Raw genomic sequence first — 24,389 nt, forward strand, 5'->3', positions numbered from 1 at the left:
AGCTCTGAACAGTTGCACAACAAAGGGTCAAAATGGTTCATTACATATCAAAAATCTCTCACTAAGTGTCCACATGACACAATCTTTATTTACAAACCTAAAACGACCACCAAACCCAACTAAAATGGGACTATTAAGCCTTCGGCTGTCCCTCTACATGCTAAGCAAAGTATGAACATACCAAAAGACACGGACATACATAAGCATTGCATCAAACATCTTATTTAGAAATTTGTCTGTGACATTCTCCCCCACTTATTCCTTCGACGTCCTCGTCGAAGCCTTTGTCGACATTGTAACTCCTCGCCTTTGTTGAGTCTTCAATCTTCTGCTCCAGCTGCAATGCGCCTCTTGACTCCTAGCTGCTCTCCAATGCCATTTTTTTTAAAAAAGTAGTCGAACCTTTGATCCACCATGCTGCTTCAACTCGCCAATGACTATGACTCTAGTGTGGGGTTGGCTGAGTTGTTTTGATCCTTGTTGGTTCCTGCGGATCCTCCAAATGAAGGAAAAGATCATCTTTACTATGCGTTAGTCTCTCAAATGCTCATGCTGCTTAAACTGGGTGGATACTTGTTGGAGCTTTAACGAGCATCGTCTTGTAAACTTCTGAAGTTTTGGGTCCTTCCTCCACAAAATTTGCCCATTGACTCTTCTTTCACTTAGTTGTCACTTCCAAGTAGGTTCGCATCACTTTCGCTTTCAATTAGCATTTTGTTGGGAAATAAAGCGAAAAATCTACTCTCAATAGTACTGATCACCGTTGGTGAGGATTTGACGACTATTGTCTTCTATTATCTTCAAATGATCTTTGAATATGTGCAGAGCTCCTCTATTGGATAAGAGAATTGGGGTACTCAGTTTTGCCCATTCTCTTAAGAGTTAAGAAGGTAAAGGTTACTTGACTTCGCCCGCCTCCTCGAGGTTGTACTCCATGATCGAGCTAGTTATTGGCCTTCGTCTGCTCTTTACTCACACTTCTAAAGTACTTGAAGTGTTTGCACTCCTTGCATTAAGTTAGTTACTGTGATTCACCTTCTCAATGCAATCAAACTTTTGGAATGTAGGAAGGTTTCACCCCAACTTGGAGTAATTCTCTAAAAGATTTGGTCGCCTCTGGGATTGTACCATCTTCTCCATCAACCCTACCGCCTACTCCACTGAGTAGCAAAGGTACAGCACTGCATACTGCCTGCTTCGTTCTATGATCGTGCACTCTTGCATGATCCGAAGTCCTTCACTTTCGACTATCTTGATGAGAAGCTCGTTGACACCGGTCTTACGAAGTTCCTTGGCCTCTACCCTTCAGCCTTGTCTCGGTACTTGGAGTTTGCCTCTGCATGCTCCACCTCCTCAGCCCCTTTCACGACCAAGCGCTCTCCCTCCATGAGAGCAAGGGATCAATGACTTTCATGGAAGTCCCACCTCTACAGTGCTAGTCATAGGTGCCCAGCAAGCCAATCACGTGAGTGATGGCACGTGTGACTTAATATAGAATCTTTTTGCTTATTATATTTTGGCATATATCACTTTATAACTATTGCATAAATGCATACATATATTGTGATGTCCTTGGATTTGTGCAATGGGAATCGGATCGTGATGAGATCACGATAGTGAGATCGATTCACCTTTAAACACATATCCTAAATAATCCCGGTCATAGGTTACTCGAGAGGGATATCGTGATAACCGGACAGACTGGTGTGCTGTATACCCGTCCATATGATGGATGCAGCTGGTCTCATAGCTGCTTGTGTGGGGACACTAGGGATACAGTACAGGTGCTCATTAGAGAATGAGTTCACTGATTGATCTACTTACGGAATGCTAGATGGTTGATGATGCCTTATTGTCAGACAGCGATTCCGTAGTCCTAGAGGTGTATCTAGTCCTTAGACTTGAGACACCAAGGATGTCCTGTATGAGTGCTCCACTCTTTGATACCAGACTTATAGGTTTGGCTGTCCCAGATCTAGTACAGCTGGTCATTGGGAGTGGTAGTCGACCTTACGAGGGCTATTGAGTGTCGATAGAGGATCATCCACTCTCGGCATCATGAGAGGAATATCCTATGTGTTCTTGCTCAAACAAATCCCTAGCCAGGGTCATTCAGGTTGAGAGAGAAAGAGTTCTCCGGGAGAATCCGATTAGAGCGAGACTCGAGAAGAAACCGTATGGGTCTGACAACACCATGCTCGATATACGATCTCTGGTATATTAGATGGATGAGGGACTATAGGTACACGGTAACTGAGGACAGACAGGTCCAATGGATTGGATTCCCTTGTATCGTCTGGGGACTACGGCGTAGTGGCCTAGTACGTCCGTAGTCGATAAGTTGAGTGAATTATTACAGAGATAATAATTCACTGAGTTAGAAGGAGTTCTGACATGTATGACTCACGGCCAGCTCGATATTGGGCCTAGAGGGTCACACACATATGGTAGGCATTGCGATGAATAGAGGTTCGGATATGAGATATCCGACGGAGCCCTTGTCTTATTGGATGCAGATCCAATACCCACTAGGGGAGGACCCATTAGGGTTTTGACGGGGGACCTCTATAAATAGGAGGGATTCAGAGCCTCATGGGCTAGAGAGCTTTTGTTTGCCTTTTCCTATTCTCCTCTCCATCTCCACCTCAGAGTAGGTCTGGAGTTTTGAGGAGCGTCGTCGCAACCCTGCTGTGTGGATCACCGCTAGAGAGGAGGACGCTTGACCTCCTTCACCCTCTCCTAAAGATCTGCAAGGAAACAGGGATATACGATCTCCCTAGGTAACACAATCTACTCTATACGCAGTTTCATATTTCACGGATTTTTGCATACAAATCTTCGCACGACGACGAACATCTCTTTGGGAATCGGGGATTTTGTTTTTCTTGTTCTTCCGCTGCGCATATGATGTCGCCCCCAAGGATTTTCCCAACATACAGTACCATGGCGCTACCATGCCCATGGCCCTACTATACGTCGCCTCGCATCTACATCCCTTTTCTTCATGATCAGTAGATATGTCTTTGTGGCACTACTCCGAGTCCACCTCCATTCTAATTGATGCTTGATTTTGGGTAGCTAAGTCCCTTTGGACTCGTCGTCGCTTCCTCGTCCCTTTTGACCCCCTACTTCAACACCTTTGTATTCTTTAAGCAGCTTCCTTTGGTCGATGAAAAGACAGACTGCAACTCCCATGCATGGCCTCTGCCATCATGTTATAGGATTTGCACCGATTCTATTCTCCTTAGCTTCCTTGGTAGCAACGTTCGCTTCCTCAACCTTGTCCTCTAACTTGCCGGGCTCCCTCAAGCGAATATAGGCTCTAGAGCAGTCCAACTCTCCAGCTGCTTCGATCATACTTCTGCATAATCAAGTCCCTCCCATGGGACTCACTGGTACTTGCATTCGAACTTTTCCCTTAGTAGAACACAGCCCCCATATGCTGATGACCAAGGCTTTCATCCGATGTAAAATTCGATGCACGCACGGAAGACCCGCCTCTACGGTACCATGACCTTCACTCCTTGAATCCATAGCCCTTCTTGTCATCGTGTTATTCACTGAAGTGGAGCTTCCAGTAGCTCCCGATCATACCTCTGTATGATCTAGTACCTCACTGGACTATGTCGTGTGTATCGCATTGTCACGAACTGTTCCACCACGATCCGCTGCAATATGTCGCCTCCTGGTGACATCTCTATTGCATTATGATCCTTGAGGGATGAACTGGAATTGTGATCCCTCCATGTGTGGCCTCTGCCAATACATCGCAGGGACTCTTCCACCTTCGATTTTGTTCGCTCCTTTGACAATCGACCTTCATCCACCCACTCTCTGGTCACATATAGATGAAGCACTGCTCTAGGACAGTCCGTCGCCTAGTAGCTCCCGAAGTCCCCCGACTTCGCTATAATTAGTGCACCATTGTCTGGATCCTAGGCCTCTACCCTTACCAGCACAATTTCCGTTGTGCATCGCTTCCTTCATGGCAACTTGAATGACAACACTGTGGTATATTCTTCAAGAGTACCCGCCTCCGCGTCCTCTTGCCTCCTGCCAAGGCCTTCTAAACCCAACTTCGCCTCCGCAAATTGAGTCACCTTAGTTCCTCCATCAAATGCTTTTCCGAGATAAGGTGCATGTGCCAAGAAGCTCCCTTCATCTTTGGCACCATGCAAGATGAGTCTGCTCCGTCAGAATGAAGGACCCATGGAACAACATGATCCTGCTCTTTCCTCTACAATAGTTCATGTCCTTGACCTCTATCTAAGGAAAGCACTGTGCCTCCGCTCCATGTTCTATTTTCTATGCCGGCTCCCTTCATATGGCTTGGGTACTTCACCAAGTTACACCCAAGTTGCTCCGCTCCTCGTTTTTGTATTGAGTTGATGGTGGCCCTCGCGCCCACCATTCCACGCGTCAGCCCTCCCTTGAGTCTGATCTCTATATCGACTCCAAATGTGCTTTCATTTGTGTTGCTTTAGGTCGCTCCCCCACTTGATCTCGCAATGCATCCACCAATATATTCTCTCGAGCAAGATTATGCGATGACTCCTCACCGCTTGCTCAGTCCATTGAGCTTCATGGAGTTGTTGTTTGTTGAGGTACTTTTCCTCAACATGTGAGGTCCGTCCTATATGATTCTCCCTCTAGAGAGCTGGGACTTATCCCCTCCTGGATAACTGTCCCATTGGAGCAACATCTCTCTTCGTTTCGGAGACCACCATCCCCTTGGACTACTCTGATTTGCTGAACATACTATGCATTATTCTGCCTTCTGCAAACGCACTTGTTAGATTGCGACTCCACGTCAATACAACCCCCACTGCACCACTCAAGGCCTAGCAATATGTTGAACTCGTTGCACACTTCAGCCTCCTACGGACATATCCTTCATATGTCGAAGAGAAAGTTTCAATGCTCCATGGCACCGAGTTTCGATCGCCTTGGGATGACCGCAAACATTCCATCGTCCGCATACAAGCCCATGTATGAGTACCAAATTCTTTGAGTTAGCAATTCCCCTCACCTCTATGAGCTTTGCACAACTCTTTTGATCGTTGAGCAACTCATTCCGTCTTGCATGGTCTCATCCTTTACCAAGTGCCTTGCTTGCCTTGAGCACCATCAAGTATAGTTATCAACATTGAGTCATAGCTCAAACCCAACCATCCCAACCTTTATGTGCTCTGCATTCTTCCAAGCTTGTCTGTTCTCATGGTGCCTCTTGCGCGAAGGGTTGGTCATTCCTCTGAATGTCAATCTCAGATGCTCGCTCCTCCGAGCGACTCCTTTTCCCTACATCTTCATACCCGTTTTCCCCCAAACGATCACGCGTGTGTTGATTGCCTTCAACGCAGCCCCGCTAGGTCCCCCATGTTTGCATGCTAAGTGTTTCTATGAGTGCTTGTCCCACTCTGATACCATCTGTCACTGACTTAGTTAGTTTTGCCTAAATCGTGCGACACCCTTGCATGTCCGTCCGCAAAGGTCAGCCTCCCCGAAGCCTCCCATGGTCCATTAGGACCCACAAAAGAGAAAATGGGTTAGAAAAAATGCCTCACTCGGGATCCACAAGCAAACATTCCAGAAAACACTTCATAGACAATGCAAATTAAAAACAGACTTTATAAGCTCTGAACAGTTACACAACAAAGGGTCAAAATGGTTCATTACAGACTAAAAATTTCTCACAAGTGTCCACATGACAATCATTATTTACAAGCCTAAAACGACCACCAAACCCAACTAAAACGGGACTATTAAGCCTTCGGCTGTCCCTCTATATGCGAAGCAAAGTATGAACATATCAAAAGACACGGATATACATAAGCATTACATCAAACATTCTGTTTAGAAGTTTGTCCGTGACATTACGTTATTGAAATAAGATAGAAGGTAGATGATAGTTTTGAACTCGCTCCAAATCCTCTTATTTAAGAAAAATTTATAGTCTTGCATGACTCATTAGTTTTGATCTTGATCCCATTATAATTCTTAATTTTTTTTACATAAATAACTAATAAGGAAGAAAATGAAATGGTTCAATATGTTGTATTTGGTCATCTTTTGATACAATAAGCTTCTAGAATATAATCTTCCATCTTTATATATCATATTCTTCGTTTTGGTATGCTTTCCTTGTAAAGTTATGTTGAATTAGGTGTTAAGTAGGGGGGAGCTGCTAACCATGTCATTAGTGGATTAATCCAAGTGGTCATCCAAATAGATGACTGCTAATTAATAGTAGAAGTTACACAAAAGGAGGAAAAAAAACCTTCTTAGGCACATCAGCTAGGATAATTCATACCTAATTACAACGGTTGCAAAATGATCACAGTTGGACATGCACAATATACCGAAACAATACATGAAAAATATATAGAACACCAGAGACTGTCGAGTCCTTTTGCTGATAGCATAACATCATAATACGTATGGGCGACTTAGTGGAAAGGACCATATATTCTCAAGCTGTAATAGTAAATGTGCCACCCAAGTGTTCTATATATAGAACAGCATAGATAGCTCGAGTTGTTTTTGCTGATAGCATTACACGATAATACATATGGGCGACTTGGTGGAAATGACCGTATGATCTCAAGCTGTAATGGTAAATGTGCCACCCAAGTTTCCTGCGACAGTTCATGTGGTTCTTCTCGATTTGGACTTCAGCCTTGCAAACCTTACTGCCAACTGCACGAAGACCCAATCACCAGTCTTGTCTGTCAAACGGAAGAGAGCAACCCTTAGAGACTGTTTCATGATCATTATGCCGAAACAACTCCAAAACCCCACCACGAATCCCATGACGATGCTTGTAATTTCTAATACACCTTCAAGCTCGCCATCACTGTCTTCTTCTTCTTCTTCTTCAATTGCTGCAGGAGGTAGGCTTCGATAAGCAACGTCTCCAGGGCACACAGGCAGTGGCGTACCACAAAGGTCTTTGTTGCCAACATAGATTGAGGGGTCATTTAAATTGCTTGTTGCAATGCTTCCTGACAAGTTGTTGTAAGACGAGACTCGAGTGGCTCAAGAAGGTGAGAGTAGAAAAGCTACAAGGAATATTTCCTGTCGAATGATTGTCGGACGAGCTAAGATATTTGTATACCTGTAGACATATCCGAGAACAAAGCTGGAACTTTGCCCGCGAGTCCAACTCCAGATAGTTGAAGGCTTCTCAAATTAGTTTGGCTTCGAATCCAAGTAGGAAATTTAGTTCCTATATGACAGAAACTCATGTCAATAAATGAAGCATCAAAAGGGGGAAGCCAATTTGAAGGAGCTGTAAGATATGTCCAAATTTTCCAAGCTGAAGGAGCTGGGAAAAGTGTGCTTCAGTGATGTCGCCTTCTAGTGAGTTTGAGGAGAGGTCCAACCTGTACATTCCAGAAAATTGACCCAAATTATATGGAATAATGCCATTAAATTTGTTGCCCTCAATACGTAAGTATGACAAGGCTGCTCCTCCACTACAACTCGACAAACTTAAAGTCCTCGGCATCTGCCCTGCTAAGTGGTTGATCTGATATATCCAAGAACTGCAAGAGGTCGAGTTTGCCAATTGTTTCTGGTAGTTGCCCGGTAACAGAGTTACGAGACAGATGTAAAACCTGCAGACTTTGAAGATTGCCAATGTGTGCAAGGCTGCTAGCATTAGTGAGCCATCTTAGAATACTTGCATTACTTGAGTTCTAATAACCAGAGAGATCGAGCATGACAATGGATGTCAACAGAAGACTACTAATAGCCACAAAAATTGCCAACAGAAGCTGCCATATCAAAGAACACAAAGAAAAGCATGTGTCGACATCCAATTAACGAGGCAATGTATTGAAAGGAAAGCGATAACAGAACGACGGTAGATAAAAAGTATTTGAAGAGATTAGAAGGAATGCATTACTTGATACTTGTTCCTTCTTTATTCTGACCGCATTGCATGATGATTACATACAGCATGCATTACTTGAAAGCAGCTTGTGACCTCAAGATGTAATAATAAGCTCTTCAGCATACTTCATTCTTCTTGATTATAATGTCATAAAGACAACGGTAGGGATGACTGACTCGAACATATTGATTAGAACGACCGTAGATGAAGTTTTTGAACTGATTAGAACAAATACATACAAACTAATGAAGCAAATGGCTATCAACTGCGATACCCTTTCCTTCTTTATTCTGACAACATTACACCATAACATATGAGCTGGAATTACTAACTGGAAAGCAACTTGAGACCTCCTTAAGATGTCACAGTAAACTCTTCAGTTCTTGCCACCGATGGATCAAGTCACTCTTTGCTGTTTGGACTTTTAACGTTGCACATCCGACAGCCAACTGCACGTAGCACCAATTGCAAGCCTCGTCGATTAATCGGAAGAAAGCAGTCCTTATGCTCTGTTTCATGATCATTGTGCTTATAAAACTCCAAAAACCAACCACAAAACCCATGACGATGCCGATAATTTCCCACACTGTTTCAAGCCTGTCACCGTTTTTCTCTTCCTGTTCATGAGGTGGACTTTGATAAGCTTCATCACCAGGACACTCTGGCAGCGGCGTACCACAAAGGTATTCATTACCATCATAGATCGACAGGTCGCCAAGAAAGGTCGACATTTGACCACCGGCTGTTGGGATTCTTCCTGACAAGTTATTGTGAGAGAGATTCAAGTGGCTTAGGAAGGTGAGAGATGATAAGCTGGAAGGAATATCCCCGGTGAGATTGTTCATCGATAAGTCAAGTGATTCCAGTTGTTCCATGGAACCAATCTTTTCTGGAATGGTTCCTCCCAAATGATTCTTAGATAAGTTCAAGAAAAGCAATCCATGAAGGTTTGTTAGCTCTCTTGGGATCTCTCCGGAAAGATTATTATTTGATAGGTCTATGCTTGTTACAAGTGAGAGAATTGTGGTGTATTGGATGTCAAATCCTTTTACCGTTATTACTATGCTCTCGACATAGTAACTACCAGCGTCAAGATGAAGCAATGACGTAGTATCATGTTGCATCTCAACCATAGCCCTACAATTTCCCAGAGATGAAGGTATGCTACCAGAAAGATTGTTGGAAGAAAGATCCAAAACCTGAAGAGAAGTAAGATTTGCTATATGCACTGGAATGGGACCATAAAATAGGTTTGACTTCAAACAAAGAACTCTCAAGGATAAAAGGTTTTCTCCCACCCATGTTGGTATTTCATCATACAAATTATTTTCACCGAGACCAAGAGTAACTAATTGTTCACAATGTTTCAGGAACGAAGGAAATCTTCCAGATAGGTTGTTGTGGTTCAAATGCAGGGACTGTAGAGAAGTTGGAAAGGATTTATGGCAAGTTGGGACTTCCCCAGATAAATTGTTGTTTGATAGGTCGAGGACTTGGAGATAATTAAAATTACAGAAAAAGGAAGGAAAACTACCGTTGATATTATTATGAGATAAAGATAAAATTGCAAGATTCGAGGTATTTGCAAAACTCAATGGAATGGGTCCGACAAATGAGTTATTAGAGAGATCGATCACTTCATTGGCAGCAGAGGGTAGTGGGCCATTTAAGTTATTGGAGCTCAAGTTAAGATTCGATAAACCTTTTGAGAAATCCGAAAACCAAGTCGGAAGGTTGCCTGAGAGTCCAACTCCAGATAAAGAAAGTTGTTCCAAACGTGTTTGTGTATGAATCCAAGCAGGAAATATGGTTTCCATATGACATGAGTCCATGAAAATACTGTAGGCATTAAAAGGTGGAAGCCAATCATTAGATAGGATCACATTCAAGGAGTTGTAAGATATGTCCAATAAGGTTAAATTGGTGAGTTTGGAAAAGTGTGCTCCAGTGATGTTGCCTTTCAGTGAATTTGAGGAGAGGTCCAATTCACTTAATGCAGATAATTGACCCATACTTGAAGGGACAATTCCACTCAAATTGTTATATGATACATTCAAATATTCCAAGTTGTAGAGTCTGTCGAAGGTCTCTGGCATCTGCCCAGCAATAAAATTTTCAGATAAATCTAGAGATAGTATATTTTGGAGATTCCCAATACTTTCTGGTATCTGTCCTGAAATTTTATTTCTTGACAATCTCAAGCTCTCTAAGTTGATGATATTACCAAAAGTCATCGGTATGCCTCCAGTTATACTGTTGTAAGAGAGATCCAAGTATTCTAAATTGGTGAGATTCTCTATGGTTTGTGGAATTTCTCCAGCAATATGATTGGATCTCAAACTTAAATATCGCAAGCTGCTTGTGAAATTTTTCACCATTTCTGAAATATCTCCATCGAGCTCGTTACCATCTAATGCAAGATACTCCACGGGGCCAAGACTCCATAAGATTTGTGTAATATCTCCACTTAATGAATTTCCACTCAAATCCAAATGCTTTAAGCTCTTGCTCACATTCATTACTATTCCAAGAATTTCTCCTTTCATACCATTGTATTGCAAATTAAGTTCTTTCAAATTACTCAGAGCTCCCAGAGTGATTTGTAGTGACTCAATATCGACACCTTTGCAGCTAGCAAGATCGAGATATACAAGGCTGCTAGCATGAGAGAGCCATCTTATAATTGTTGTATTCAAGTTCAAATATCCAGAGATATCCAACTTGACAATTGAAGTCAGATTAAAAGGGAACGAAGGAGATGGAACATACGGGAGGTTTGCCCACTTCAAGTGCAATACTTTAAGACTATGGATTGAATTAACTTGATGAAGCCAATTAGTTGCTCTAGAGAGGTTGACAAAACTCATATCAACATATTTTAGAGAAGAAATTCGGGAAAGCCAATCAAGGTCATCAGCTCGTAGAACACTAAGTCTACATCCTTTGATATCGAGGTAGTGTAGGTTGGAGAGGTTCCCCAGTAGAGGAGGTATTAGTCCATCAAACATAGCATTGGATAGGTTAAGATATTCCAAGTGCATAAGTGAAGCAATCATGTGGGGAATGTGGGAGCCAGAGAAATTATTCATGCTCAAATCCAGATGTTTCAAATGCTTCAAATCATGCAAAGCAGGATTTACCTTGCTCGCACCCATCCCTTCCAGCATGAAGCAAATGTCATCCTCGTCATCCCAGTCGTCTGTGAGAGGATAGCGGAGGTCGAGCTTGATAACATGGTTGGTGGTGTTGTCGCAGGCCACTCCTCTCCAACGACAACAATCTTCACCGATCCAAGAAGAGAACCTTTCGTTGGAGTCGTACATATCAGATCTAATGGCAAGGAGAGCTCTCCTCTCACTCTCTATGCAGCTTCTCCCCTCCGTCCCGAGACGATCATCATGATCGTCTCTCACATGGCCGAGACAACAAGAGATGACTCCAAAGCTCATAATTATGGCTATGAGCATGATGACATGCTTTGGAAAAATAGATTCACCCTTGCAGCCACCGTTAGCAGCCATTTGAGTAAACTTTCAGCGATGAGGAAGTTGAAGGTGTGAGGTTGGAAGGTGGCTCCATACACACATTTATTATAGAATGACAATGAACGGTACTTGAGGACCTTTTCAATCTCAACGATCCGTGTCGTTGACATGATGTTCCCGCACTCCAACGTTTACTGACGTGATAAGTGGTTTGGAATGGGCTGGCGAATCTTCCTCGTTGATTCTTCCAACCATAATGATGAGGCTCTTTGTGAAGGATGTGACATATGAAATAAAAGTTTCCTTTATATGATAATTGATAACAAGTGGTGTTATGTGTAAAGGCAGTACTTAAATTACACTTGGACAACGATGTGATCATTACTGGTTAGTAATTGAACCGATGAGTTAATCTGATAGAATGAATATTTAATACAAATATCCAATATTATATATATATATATATAAGTTTTAAATATGAATATTTATTATCTGAAACTATTACAAGAAAGCAACTGAGTCCAAGTCTTTGATGTCACTCAAGATCTTTTGTTGTTAACATTCTAGAAGGCATCAATGAGTTGTGGAGTGATCACTATTAAGCATAGGATTTTATAGTATTTTATTATACTCTAAAATTAGTTTAGTTTCGATATATCTCAAGAATAATTATTGTAGGTATGAGGTTTTTACACTCTGAAGCATTTGTGGTATGGTTACAATACAAGTCAAAGTCAAACAGATATTTATCTTGTATCTCTTGAATGGTAGTAGTGATATGTTCTAATGAGATGATAAATGGATTGAATTTTTGGATCTTCCTAGCACACCGTGTCAAGAAATGACACTGTCAATGTTTCATATGTGTGGGTTTTCCTATTTGTAATTTCATGTTCTTTTTTTTTTGAAGTAGACAACTTTCATTGAATTAGAAATAAATTATACAATTATTTGTAAATATATATAAAAAAAAGTTTTTTTAGAAAATAAAAATAAAACTTAAAAAAATATTCTCTTCTCAAATATTCAATCATTAGAGTGACTTTGCCATGATTTTTGGATAGAAAGAAGTGTGATTGAGACATGAGAAAAAGAATCAGCGCATGATTCCAACATTTAAGTTGAGGAGGATCCAAACTTCCATCCTTCCAAAAATATAATATCATCCTTAACTAATTATTTCTTAATTAGTTGACTATTGTAAGTGTTCCAATGTACGCACTAAGAGTCATGACTAAAGGTGACACAATCAACGTTGGAATAACATTAATCAATGCATGTCAATTGGATTTTCATAGCCCCACTTTGACATGTCGCGTTGAGAATTCTAGTGACGTGTTGAATGGTTTGATGGGGGATGAAATGAAACTAGCGAGTCTTTTGTGCAAAAAGTCTCAAAAGTTGATTTTATCTTTTGAGCATTTCTTGATGTCCCATTCTAACTCATCCCGTCAAGGGGGCAAAGAGAGAGATCACTGTTTTCTTATCGAGCATGCGCACCTTCCTCTCTCTTTCCTTCTGTTTGTTTTTTATTTGTCTTCTTTAATGTATAAGTAATAAGTATATACGTTTCGATTTTTATTGGATACGTATAAGTAATATTTTGATAGAACATTGTAACTCATTTATTTTTCGACTTCTCGTATTTCCATAATTTATTGAGTGAATTTTTTCATGTCATATAATGTTGGAAATCCTAAAGAAATACCCAATAAATAAGGGAATTGGGTGAAGATAGATAATAAATAAAAAAATAAAAGAGAGAAAAAATAATCTGATTTATAAAAATATTAATTTAAGGGGGAGGGATTTGAAATATTCTTGTGACTTACGTTGTTGAAATATACAAATCTTTATTGTAAATTAGTTTTAGAGAGGAGAAAAGAGAAACGAATGTAGATGATAGTTTTGGACTCGTTAAGTCTAATGAACCAATAGAATGATTTGGAGAAGAAATTTTTTTTTTAATACTAAAGCGATGAATGCATTGTTTTATTCTCTAGATAAAAATGAATTCAATCGGATTTCTATTTCACATTTAGAACACTCTTGAAATCACACATAAAGGTACTAATAAAATTAAAGATTCAAAAATTAATCTTTTAATTTATAATTTTAAATTATTTCGTATGAAGCTAATCTTTTAAGTCAAGCGAAACTATTGTTGATATGTATACATGTTTTATGGATGTCATCAATAGTTTAAAAGTTCTTGACAAATATTTTTCTAATCTAAAATTATGAACTCATATTACTCATATGTTTTATAAAAAATAATACTATTATCATGATCCCATTATAATTCTCAGTTTTTTACATAGGTAAAAAAAAATGAAAACAAAGTAATTAACAAAGAAGAAAATGAAATTGCATCAAGATGATTCAATATGTTTTACTTGGTCATATTTTGATAAAACAAGCTTCTAGAATTGTATTATAAAATAATTTCCTTCTTTATATATCATGTTCTTCCTTTCTTATAAGATGATAATTCTTTTTGTCTTTTCTTTTATTTATGTTTTTCTTCTTATTTACTGACAATCTTGAAATAAGATCATAAATATGCAGGATATTGTCATGTGAAAATACAAATATATCAATTGAACCCGAACTTGAATTAACTATCAATTCAAATGATTTTAGTAGGTCTTTTTAATTTTCACATATGGCAAATGTGGCCTGATTTCCACCGTGTGAAATTCAATGATACTGGCATAAATCATGGATTGAGATATAGGACAAGAATCAATTGTAAATTTCTTAACTGGTTATATGTATATATACATATAAATGTATATATATGTATATGTATATATATATGTATATGTATATGTATATGTATATATATATATATATATATTTATTTATTTATATGTATATATTTATATGTATATATATGTATATGTATATTATAACTAATCAATCAATCTCAAGTACCCCAGTGAGGTTCTCACACTCCAACATTTAACCAATACAGTCATGACTTTATGAATGAGTTGGAATGAGATTGACAAATCTTCCTTGTTGACTCTTGAAATCTTAATTGGGATATGAAATATGATTGTGACTATATCTCAGGACTAGTTCTTGGTATGAGGTTTTTCAACTCTAAGATATTTATGGTGTGGTTACAATGAAAGTCAAAGTCAAGTAAATATCTATGTTTATTTGATGGAAGTCAAAGTCCAAGTCAAAGTCAAAGTCAAGTCAAACTCCATTGATTTATCTTCTTAACGTATCATCTCAAGTGAACAAGAAATGAACGGTTATACTTGCATCTTTTCCTATATGTACTTTCATATTTAATTAATTTTTATTTATATAAAAAAATTAAGTTTTTAGAAAATAATTTTAGTATCGACCCTGTCCTTTAGCACACACAAATGGAACCACCAATAATAATAATAATAATAATAATAATAATAATCTCTTCTCATATATTTAATCATCTTCGGGTTAGGTTTCCCATAGTTATTTGATTAATTAATGGAAAAAAAGTGATTGAGATATAAGGGAAAAAAAATAGATGATTCTAATATGTAAGTTGGGAAGGGTTCAAACTATAATTCTATGGTGGTTTGAAGGAGGGAGGCAGGCTAGAGTGAATCAGACGAGTCTTCCTGCAAATAAGTCTCGAAAGTTGATGTCATCTATACTCCTTTCTTGATGTTTTAACTCACCCGATCAAGGGGGAAAGAGAGAGTCCACTGTTTGATTGCCTAGCATGTCGATCCCCCTCTCTCTTGCCTATTGCCTGCTTTATCTTTATCCTCATTAATACATAATTAATATGTATATCTATTTTTATTTTTATTGGATATGTATAAATAATATTTTGATAGGACCACTACAACTCATGCATTGACTAAATTTTTTTTATATGTCATACACCAAAAGAGAATTCTTAATATATGAGAGAATTGGATAGGGTGGACAGTAAAAAGGAAAAAAACTAAAATGGAGAGGAAACCAAATATTTTGATTTTTAGAAATATTAGTTCAAGTAATAAAAAATACATAAAATAAAATCCAATTTTGTGAAGGAATAATAAATGTACGAATAAAATACCCAATCGTCATGAATCACGACTTAAATAACGTATATGATTGCAATTTATAGCTTTATTTTAAGAAATTGATGCCTTATTAATTTTTAGTAACACTGGAAAAGTTTGGATGTGAAATGTTATTCTTATGGATATTATAATGCTGGAAATTAAACATTATCCAATTAATATAAATAGTTCCGATGTCCGATTGACAGACAATTTGACCATATTACATCATTGATGTCTATTGAACCTAAAATAATAGTCGACATAAGCTGCCAAAAAAAAATATAGGAAATGAAAGAAAATAAAAAAAAGAATATTAATCTTTCCTAAGCAAATAAGAACTGTAACATTCATGCAAGGTTTGAATTAATATAAATATTGCTGCAAAACAGATTATGACTCGATGATTACTGTAACATTCATTCAAAGAGCCTTAAACATTTACAATAACTGCTAAAAAAAGAGATAAAGATTGAAAGTAGACTAATAACTAGTATTGCATTGATAAGAATGCAAAGAGCTGAACGATATATACTTCAGAATTGAGCTTTTAAATTGCATTATATAAGTCCTGATCATTTAAAGTTCTTTGCAGAATGGTTACATAGGCTTATCATTTAATATTGATGTGCTTACAGAGAATTGATATCTTAGATTGATGTGCTGTCATTCTGAATCATTCGGTGATAATAGTTGCATGACATGTGGATTTGTGGAGAAGTTTACGCCCCCATGACCCTCAACGAGGGAGCTGCAATTAAAGATAGAGAAATGGGCCTCTGCTTCACACGAACTTAAGATAGTGTCTGAGCTGCTAAGGTAATATGTATATCGCAATTGTTTGAAGCTTTAAAGCTCCAGAATGATCACAGTTGGACATGCACAATATACCGAAACTATCCTAATAGCATAACATCATAATACATAGAACACCAGAAACTGTCCAGTCCTTTTGCTGATAGCTTTACCATCATAATACATATGGGCGACATGGTGGAAAGGACCGTATGATCTCAAGCTGTAATAGTAAATGTGCCACCCAAGTTTCCTGCGACAGTTCATGTGGTTCTTCTCGATTTGGACTTCATCCTTGCAAATCTTACTGCCAACTGCACGAAGACCCAATCACCAGTCTGGAAGAGAGCAACCCTTAGAGACTGTTTGATGATCATTATGCCAAAACAACTCCAAAACCCAACCACGAATCCCATGACGATGCTTGTAATTTCTAATACACCTTCAAGCTCGCCATCACTGTCTTCTTCTCCTTCTTCAATTGCTGCAGGAGGTAGGCTTCGATAAGCAACGTCTCCAGGGCACACAGACAGTGGCGTACCACAAAGGTCTTTGTTGCCAACATGGATTGAGGGGTCATTTAACGTGGACAATTGATTGCTTGTTGGAATGCTTCCTGACAAGTTGTTGTAAGATGAGACTCGAGTGGCTCAGGAAGGTGAGAGTAGAAAAGCTACGAGGAATATTTCCTGTCAAATGATTGTCGGACGAGCTAAGATATTGTATACCTGTAGACATATCCGAGAACCAAGCTGGAACTTTGCCCGCGAGTTCAACACCAGATAGTTGAAGGCTTCTCAAATTAGTTTGGCTTCGAATCCAAGTAGGAAATCTAGTTCCTATATGACAGAAACTCATGTCAATAAATGAAGCATCAAAAGGGGGAAGCCAATTTGAAGGAGCTGTAAGATATGTCCAAATTTTCCAAGTTGAAGGAGCTGGGAAAAGTGTGCTTCAGTGATGTCGCCTTCTAGTGAGTTTGAGGAGAGGTCCAACCTGTACATTCCAGAAAATCGACCCAAATTAGATGGAATAATGCCATTAAATTTGTTGCCCTCAATACTTAAGTATGACAAGGCTGCTCCTCCACGACAACTCGGCAAACCTAAAGTCCTCCGCATCTGCCCTGATAAGTGGTTGATCTGATATATCCAAGAACTGCAAGAGGTCGAGTTTGCCAATTGTTTCAGGTAGTTGCCCGGTAACAGAGTTACGAGACAGACGTAAAACCTGCAGACTTTGAAGATTGCCAATGTGTGCAAGGCTTCTAGCATTAGTGAGCCTTCTTAGAATACATGCATTACTTGAGTTCTAATAACCAGAGAGATCGAGCATGACAATGGATATCAACAGAAGACTACTAAAAGATACAAAAATTGCCAACAGAAGCTTCCATATAAAATAACACAAAGAAAAGCATGTGTCGTCATCCAATTAACGAGGCAATGTATCGAAAGGAAAGCGATAACAGAACGACGGTAGATAAAAAGTATTTGAAGAGATTAGAAGGAATGCATTACTTGATACTTGTTCCTTCTTTATTCTGACAGCATTGCATGATGATTACACACAGCATTACTTGAAAGCAGCTTGCGACCTCAAGATGTAACAAAAAGCTCTTCAGCATACTTCTTTCTGCTTTATTATAATGTCATAAAGACAACGGTAGGGATGACTGACTTGAACATATTGATTAGAACGACGGTAGATGAAGTTTTTGAACTGATTAGAACAAATACATACATACTAATGAAGCAAAAGGCCATCAACGGCGATACCCTTTTCCTTCTTTATTCTGACAACATTACACCAAAACATACGAGCTGGAATTACTAACTGGAAAAGCAACTTGAGACCTCCTTAAAATGTAACAGTAAACTCTTCGGTTCTTGCCACCGATGGATCAAGTCACACTTTGCCGTTTGGACTTTAACCTTGCACATCCGACTGCCAACTGCACGTAGCACCAATCGTAAGCCTTGTCGAAAAATCGAAAGAAAGCAATTCTTATGCTCTTTTTCATGATCATTGTTCCTATAAAACTCCAAAAACCAACCACAAAACCCATGACGATGCTGGTAATTTCCCACACTGTTTCAAGCCTGTCACCGTTTTTCTCTTCGTGTTCATGAGGTGGACTTTGATGATCTGCATCACCAGGGCACTCTGGCAGTGGCATACCACAAAGGTATTCATTACCATCATAGATTGACGCGTTGAAGGTCGACATTTGACCACCGGCTGTTGGAATTCTTCCTGACAAGTTGTTGTGAGAGAGATTCAAGTGGCTTAGGAAGGTGAGAGATGATAAGCTGGAAGGAATATCTCCTGTGAGATTGTTCATCGATAAGTCAAGTGATTCCAGTTGTTCCATGGAACCAATCTTTTCTGGAATGGTTCCTCTCAAATGATTCTTGGATAAGTTCAAAAAAAGCAATCCATGAAGGTTTGTTAGCTCTCTTGGGATCTCGCCGGAAAGATTATTGTTTGATAGGTCTATGCTTGTTACAAGTGAGAGAATTGTGGTGTATTGGATGTCATATCCTTTGGCTGTTATTACTATGCTCTCGCTATAGGAACCGCTAACATTAAAAAGATTAAGCAATGATGTAGTGTCATGTTGTATCTCAACCATAGCACTACAATTTCCTAGAGACGAAGGAATGCTACCAGAAAGATGGTTGGAAGAAAGATCCAAAACCTGAAGAGAAGTGAGATTTGCTATGTGCACTGGAATGGTACCATAAAATAGGTTTGACTTCAAACTAAGAACTCTCAAGTACAAAAGGTTTTCTCCCACCCATGTTGGTATTTCATCAAACAAATTATTTTCAGCGAGATCAAGGGTAACCAATTGTTCACAATGTTTCAGGAAGGAAGGAAATCTTCCAGACAAGTTGTTGTGGTTCAGATGCAAGGACTGTAGAGAAGTTGGGAATGATTTATGACATGTTGGGATTTCTCCAGATAAATTATTGTTTGATAGGTCCAGGATTTTCAGATCATTAAGATTGCAGAAAAAGGGAGAAAAACTGCCATTGATATTGTTATGAGATAAAGATAAAATTTGAAGGTAGGAGGCATTTGCAAAACTCAACGGAATGGGTCCAACAAATGAGTTATTGGAAAGATCAATGATGTCATTGGCAACAGAGGGTAGCGGACCATTCAAGTTATTAGAACTCAAGTTAAGACCCCACAAACCTTTCGAGAAATCTGAAAACCAAGTTGGAAGGTGGCCTAAGAGTCCAACTCCAGATAAAGAAAGATCTCCCAAATTTGTTTGTGTCTGAATCCAAGCAGGAAATTTAGTTCTCATATGACATGAGCTCATAATAATCCTGTAGGCATTAAAAGGTGGAAGCCAATCATTGGATAGGATCACATTCAAGGAGTTATAAGATATGTCCAAGTGTTCCAAGTTGGTGAGTTTGGAAAAGTGTGCTTCAGTGATGTTGCCTTCCAGCAAATTTGAGGAGATGTCCAATTCACGCAATGCAGATAATTGACCAATACTTGAGGGGACAATCCCACTCAAATTATTAGCCCTAATATATATATCTAAACTGGCTCCCTGGTTACAATCTGGTAAAGCATCGATCAAATCTGTTAGCTCTCCACCAATAGGGTTAAAGGACAAATCTATAAAACTCAAATTGCATAGTTTATTTAGAGTCCCAGATACTAACTTTGTCAGGTGATTACGTGATACATACAACATTTGCAAGTTGTAGAGTCTGTTGAAGGTCTCTGGTATCTGCCCACTAAAAAAATTATCAGATAAATCTAGCCATCGTATATTTTGGAGATTCCCAATAGTTTCTGGTATTTGTCCTGAAATCTTATTTCCCCATAATATCAAGCTCTCCAAGTTGATAAGATCACCAATAGCTATTGGTATAGCTCCAGTAATAAAATTATCCGAGAGATCCAAATATTTCAAATTGATGAGATTCCCAATAGTTTCTGGTATTTGTCCTGAAATCTTATTTCCCCATAATCTCAAGCTCTCCAACTTGATGAGCTCACCAATAGCCATTGGTATAGCTCCAGTAATATTATTGTACGAGAGATTCAAATATTCTAAATTGGTGAGATTCCCAATAGTTTTTGGTATTTGTCTTGAAATATTATTTCCTTGTAATATCAAACTTTTTAAGTTGATAAGATCACAAAAAGCCATTAGTATACCTCTGGTAATATTGGTGTACGAGAGATCCAAGTATTCCAAATTAGTGAGATTCTTTACTTTTTGTGAAATTTCTCCAGTAAAGTGATTGAATGTCAAACTTAAATATTGTAAGCTGTTTGGGGCATTTTTCACCATTTCTAGAATATCTCCGTTGAACTTGTTATCATCTAATGCAAGGTACTCCAAGGAGCCAAGGCTCCTCAAGATTTGTCCAATATCTCCGCTTAATGAATTCCGACTTAAATCCAAATGCTTCAACCTGCTGCTCACATTCATTTTCATTCCAAAAGGGCTAAGGCTCCTCAAGATTTGTCCAATATCTCCGCTTAATGAATTCCCACTTAAATCCAAATGCTTCAACCTGCTGCTCACATTCATTAGCATTCCAAAAGGGCTAAGGCTCCTCAAGATTTGTCCCATATCTCCACTTAATGAATTCCAACTTAAATCCAGATACTTCAAGCTCCTGCTCACATTCATTATCATTCCAAAAATTTCTCCTTCGAGACGATTGCCAAGCAAATATAATTCTTTCAAATTACTCAGAGCTCCCAGAGTGACTTGTAGTGACTCAATATCGACAAGACTGCAGTGAGAAAGATCAAGATATACAAGACTGCTAGCATGAGAGAGCCATCTTAGAATTGTTGTATTCAAGTTGGAATAACCAGAGAGATCCAGCTTGAAGATTGAAGTCAGATTAAAAGCGGGCAAAGGAGATGGAACATATGGGAGGTTTGCCCACTTCAAGCGCAATACATTGAGACTGGGGATCCAATTAACTTGGTGAAGCCAATTAGTTGCTTTAGAGAGGTTGACAAAACTCATATCAATATATTTCAGAGAAGGAATTTGGGAGAGCCAGTCAAGGTCATCAGCTCGTAGATCATTAACTCCACATCCTCCAAGATCAAGGTAGTGTAGGTTGGAGAGGTTCCCCAGTTGCGGAGGTATTAGTCCATCAAACATAGCATTGGATAGGTTAAGATATTCCAAATGCACAAGTGAAGCAATCATGTGGGGAATGTGGGAGCCAAAGAAATTATTCATGCTCAAATCCAGATATTTCAAATGCTTCAGATCACGCAAAGCGGGATTTACCTTACTCGCACCCATCTCATTCAGCAAGTAGCAAATGTTAACCTCATCATCCCAATCGTCTGTGTAGGAGTAAGGATAGTGGAGGTCGAGTTTGATGACATGGCTGGTGGTGTTGTCGCAAGCCACTCCTCTCCAACGACAGCAATCTTCACCGATCCAAGTAGAGAATATTTCGCCAGAGTCATACATGTCGGATCTGATGTCTAGGAGAGCTCTCCTCTCGCTCTATATGCAGCTTCCCCCCTTCGCCCCGATATGGCCATCATGATCCCCCCCGCCATGGCCGAGACAACAGGAGATGACTCCAAAGCTCATAATTACGATCGTGAGCATGGTGACATGCTTTGAGCAAATAGATTTGCCCTTGCAGCCACCGCTAGCAGCCATCGAGTAAGCTTTCAGAGATGATGGAGTTTAAGGTGTGAGGTTGGAAGGTGGCTCCATACATACATTTATAGAATGGCACTGAACGTTCCTCGAGGACTGATCGACCTCAAAGACCGGTGTTGTTGACATACCCGTTCCCGCACTCCAACATCTATTGACGTGATAAATGGTTTGGAATGGGCTGGCGAATCTTCCTCGATGTTTCTTGCAATCCTTACAGTTGAACAACGTTGTGATCATTACTAATCAGTAATTGGACCGACGAGTTAATCTGATAGAATGAATAATTAATATAAATATCTAAAATTATACATATATATATGTTTTAAATATGAATAATTATTATCTGAGAATATTACAAGAAAGCAACTGAGTCCAAGTCATCAGGTCATTTAAATTAAATCTTTTGTTGTTAACATTCTAAAAAGGTGGAAATGAGTTGTGGAATGACCACAGCTAAGCACAGTATTTTATAGATTTTTTATACTATAAATTTTGTTTAATTTGGATATATCTCAAAAATAATTATTGTAGGTATAAGGTCTATACACTCTGAAGCATTTGTGATGTGATTATGATACAAGTCAAAGTCAAACAAATATCAATCTTTTATCTCTTGGAGAGTAATGATGACCTGTTCTAATAAGGTGATAAATGGATTGATGTTTTAGATCCTTTTCCTAACGTGGCAAAGTGGACAAGAATTGTCTGTCAATGTATCATATATGTGGGTTTTCCTATTTGTGATTTCAGGTTCAATTTTTTTTTTAAAATAGACAACTTTCGTTGAATTAGAAAAAACATGTTTGATTATTTGTACATATAAAAAAGTATTTTTTTAGAAAATAAAAATATTTTTTTAAAAAAAAATCTCTTCTCAAATATTGAATTTTTAGAGTGATTTTTGGATCAATTAAAGAAAGAAGAGTGATTGAGGTATGAGAAAAAGAATCAACGGATGATTTCAACATTATTGAAGTTGAGGAGGATCCAAACTTCCATCCATCAAATATAAAATAAAAATAAATTCCATCCTCAACCAATTATTTTCTGATTAGTTGACTCGTCAATAGAGGTCACTTTTGCTCAATTATATCATTCTAAGTATTCCAATGTACACACTAAGAGTTATGACTAAAGGTGACACAATCAATATTGGAATAACATACATCTGGTCATGTCAATAGGGTTTTCATACCCTACTTGACATGTCGTGTTGAGAAGTCTCGTGACGTTCTGAGCGGTTTGATGGGAGATGGAATAAAAGTAACGAGTCTAAATCTCAGAAATTAATTTTGTCTTTTGATCATTACTTGATGTCTCATTCTAGCTCAACCCCTTAAGGGGGAACGAGAGAGGTCACTGTTTACTTGTCTAGCATGAGCATCTTCCTCTCTTTTTTTCTTTTTTTATCTTTATTGATGCATAACTATTAAGAATATTCATTTCTATTTTTATTAGATAGGTATAAATAATATTTTGATAGAACGCTTCTATTTATCGACTTCTACTAAATTATTTTCATATCATATGACGAGGCAATATTAAAGAAATGCTTAATATATAAGGGAGTTGGGTAAGGATAGATAATAAATAAGAAAATAAAATAGAGAGAGAAAATAAGAAAAATCTAATTTATAAAAATATTAATTTAAGGAGGAGGACTTTGAAATAATCTTTTGACTTACCTTGTTGAAATATATGAGTCTTTATTGTGAATAATTTATTTATTCCAAAATAGATGATAGTTTTAGACTTATTCCAAATCTTTCGATTTAAGAAAAAATTGTATTCTTGAATCACTCATACATTTTGTAAAAAATAAGACTCTTATCATGATCCCATTATAATTCTTGGTTTTTTTACATAGGTCACAGAAACACAAAAAAAAGTAACTAATAAAGATGAAAATTAAATTACCTCAAAAAATGATTCAATATGTTTCATTTGGTCATCTTTTGATAAAATAAACTTCTAAAATTGTATTATAAAATAATATTTCTTCTTTATATATCATGTTCTTCCTTTCTTATAAGATGATAATTCATACTATTTTTTTCTTTTATCTATTTATTTTTCTTATTTATTAACAATCTTGAAAATAAAATCATGAATATGTAGGATATTATCATATGACAATTGGAATATATCAATTGAACTCACTATCAATCCAAATGATTTGTGTCGATCTTTTTTTCTTTTTACATTTGTGAAATGTGACTTGTGGAATCCAAATGCACTAATAAATTATGGATTGAATCAATTATAAATTTGAGGTTCTCACACACCAACATTTATGGTGTGGCTACGAATTAAGTCATAACATGATAACGTGATGAATGCGAACAAGATTGATGAATCTTCCTCGTAATTCTTTGAATTTTAATTGGGATGTGAAATACAATAATGGATGTCTCCTGATTAGTTATTATAGATATGAGGTCTTTCCACTCCGAAATATATTTTATGTGGCTATGATG

The 24,389-nt window shown here is 38.1% G+C and overlaps 2 protein-coding genes across 2 annotated transcripts; both read right to left on the reverse strand.

The window, feature by feature from the left end:
- Positions 1-6,446: 6,446 nt before the first annotated feature.
- On the reverse strand, positions 6,447-11,424 carry LOC103998956 (receptor-like protein EIX2). The gene is made up of 2 exons (XM_065083775.1): positions 7,115-11,424; positions 6,447-7,001 (listed from the first exon to the last, which is right to left on the reverse strand). The coding sequence occupies exon 1, from the start codon at positions 11,413-11,415 to the stop codon at positions 8,257-8,259; it is 3,159 nt and encodes a 1,052-aa protein (XP_064939847.1). The 5' UTR covers positions 11,416-11,424; the 3' UTR covers positions 6,447-7,001; positions 7,115-8,256.
- A 4,817-nt stretch (positions 11,425-16,241) lies between these two features.
- LOC135593606 (receptor-like protein EIX2) lies at positions 16,242-22,001 on the reverse strand. Its single transcript, XM_065083776.1, has 2 exons — positions 16,958-22,001; positions 16,242-16,845 (listed from the first exon to the last, which is right to left on the reverse strand). The coding sequence occupies exon 1, from the start codon at positions 21,709-21,711 to the stop codon at positions 18,133-18,135; it is 3,579 nt and encodes a 1,192-aa protein (XP_064939848.1). The 5' UTR covers positions 21,712-22,001; the 3' UTR covers positions 16,242-16,845; positions 16,958-18,132.
- Between the last annotated feature and the right edge of the window lie 2,388 nt (positions 22,002-24,389).

This window comes from Musa acuminata, chromosome BXJ1-9 (genome assembly GCF_036884655.1).
Source record: "Musa acuminata AAA Group cultivar baxijiao chromosome BXJ1-9, Cavendish_Baxijiao_AAA, whole genome shotgun sequence".
In the NCBI taxonomy this organism is placed as follows: domain Eukaryota; kingdom Viridiplantae; phylum Streptophyta; class Magnoliopsida; order Zingiberales; family Musaceae; genus Musa; species Musa acuminata.

Bases quoted from the DNA above. Each gene is read 5' to 3' on its own strand.
- LOC103998956 (XM_065083775.1), bottom strand. From the start codon at position 11,415: ATGGCTGCTAACGGTGGCTGCAAGGGTGAATCTATTTTTCCAAAGCAT.
- LOC135593606 (XM_065083776.1), bottom strand. From the start codon at position 21,711: ATGTATGACTCTGGCGAAATATTCTCTACTTGGATCGGTGAAGATTGC.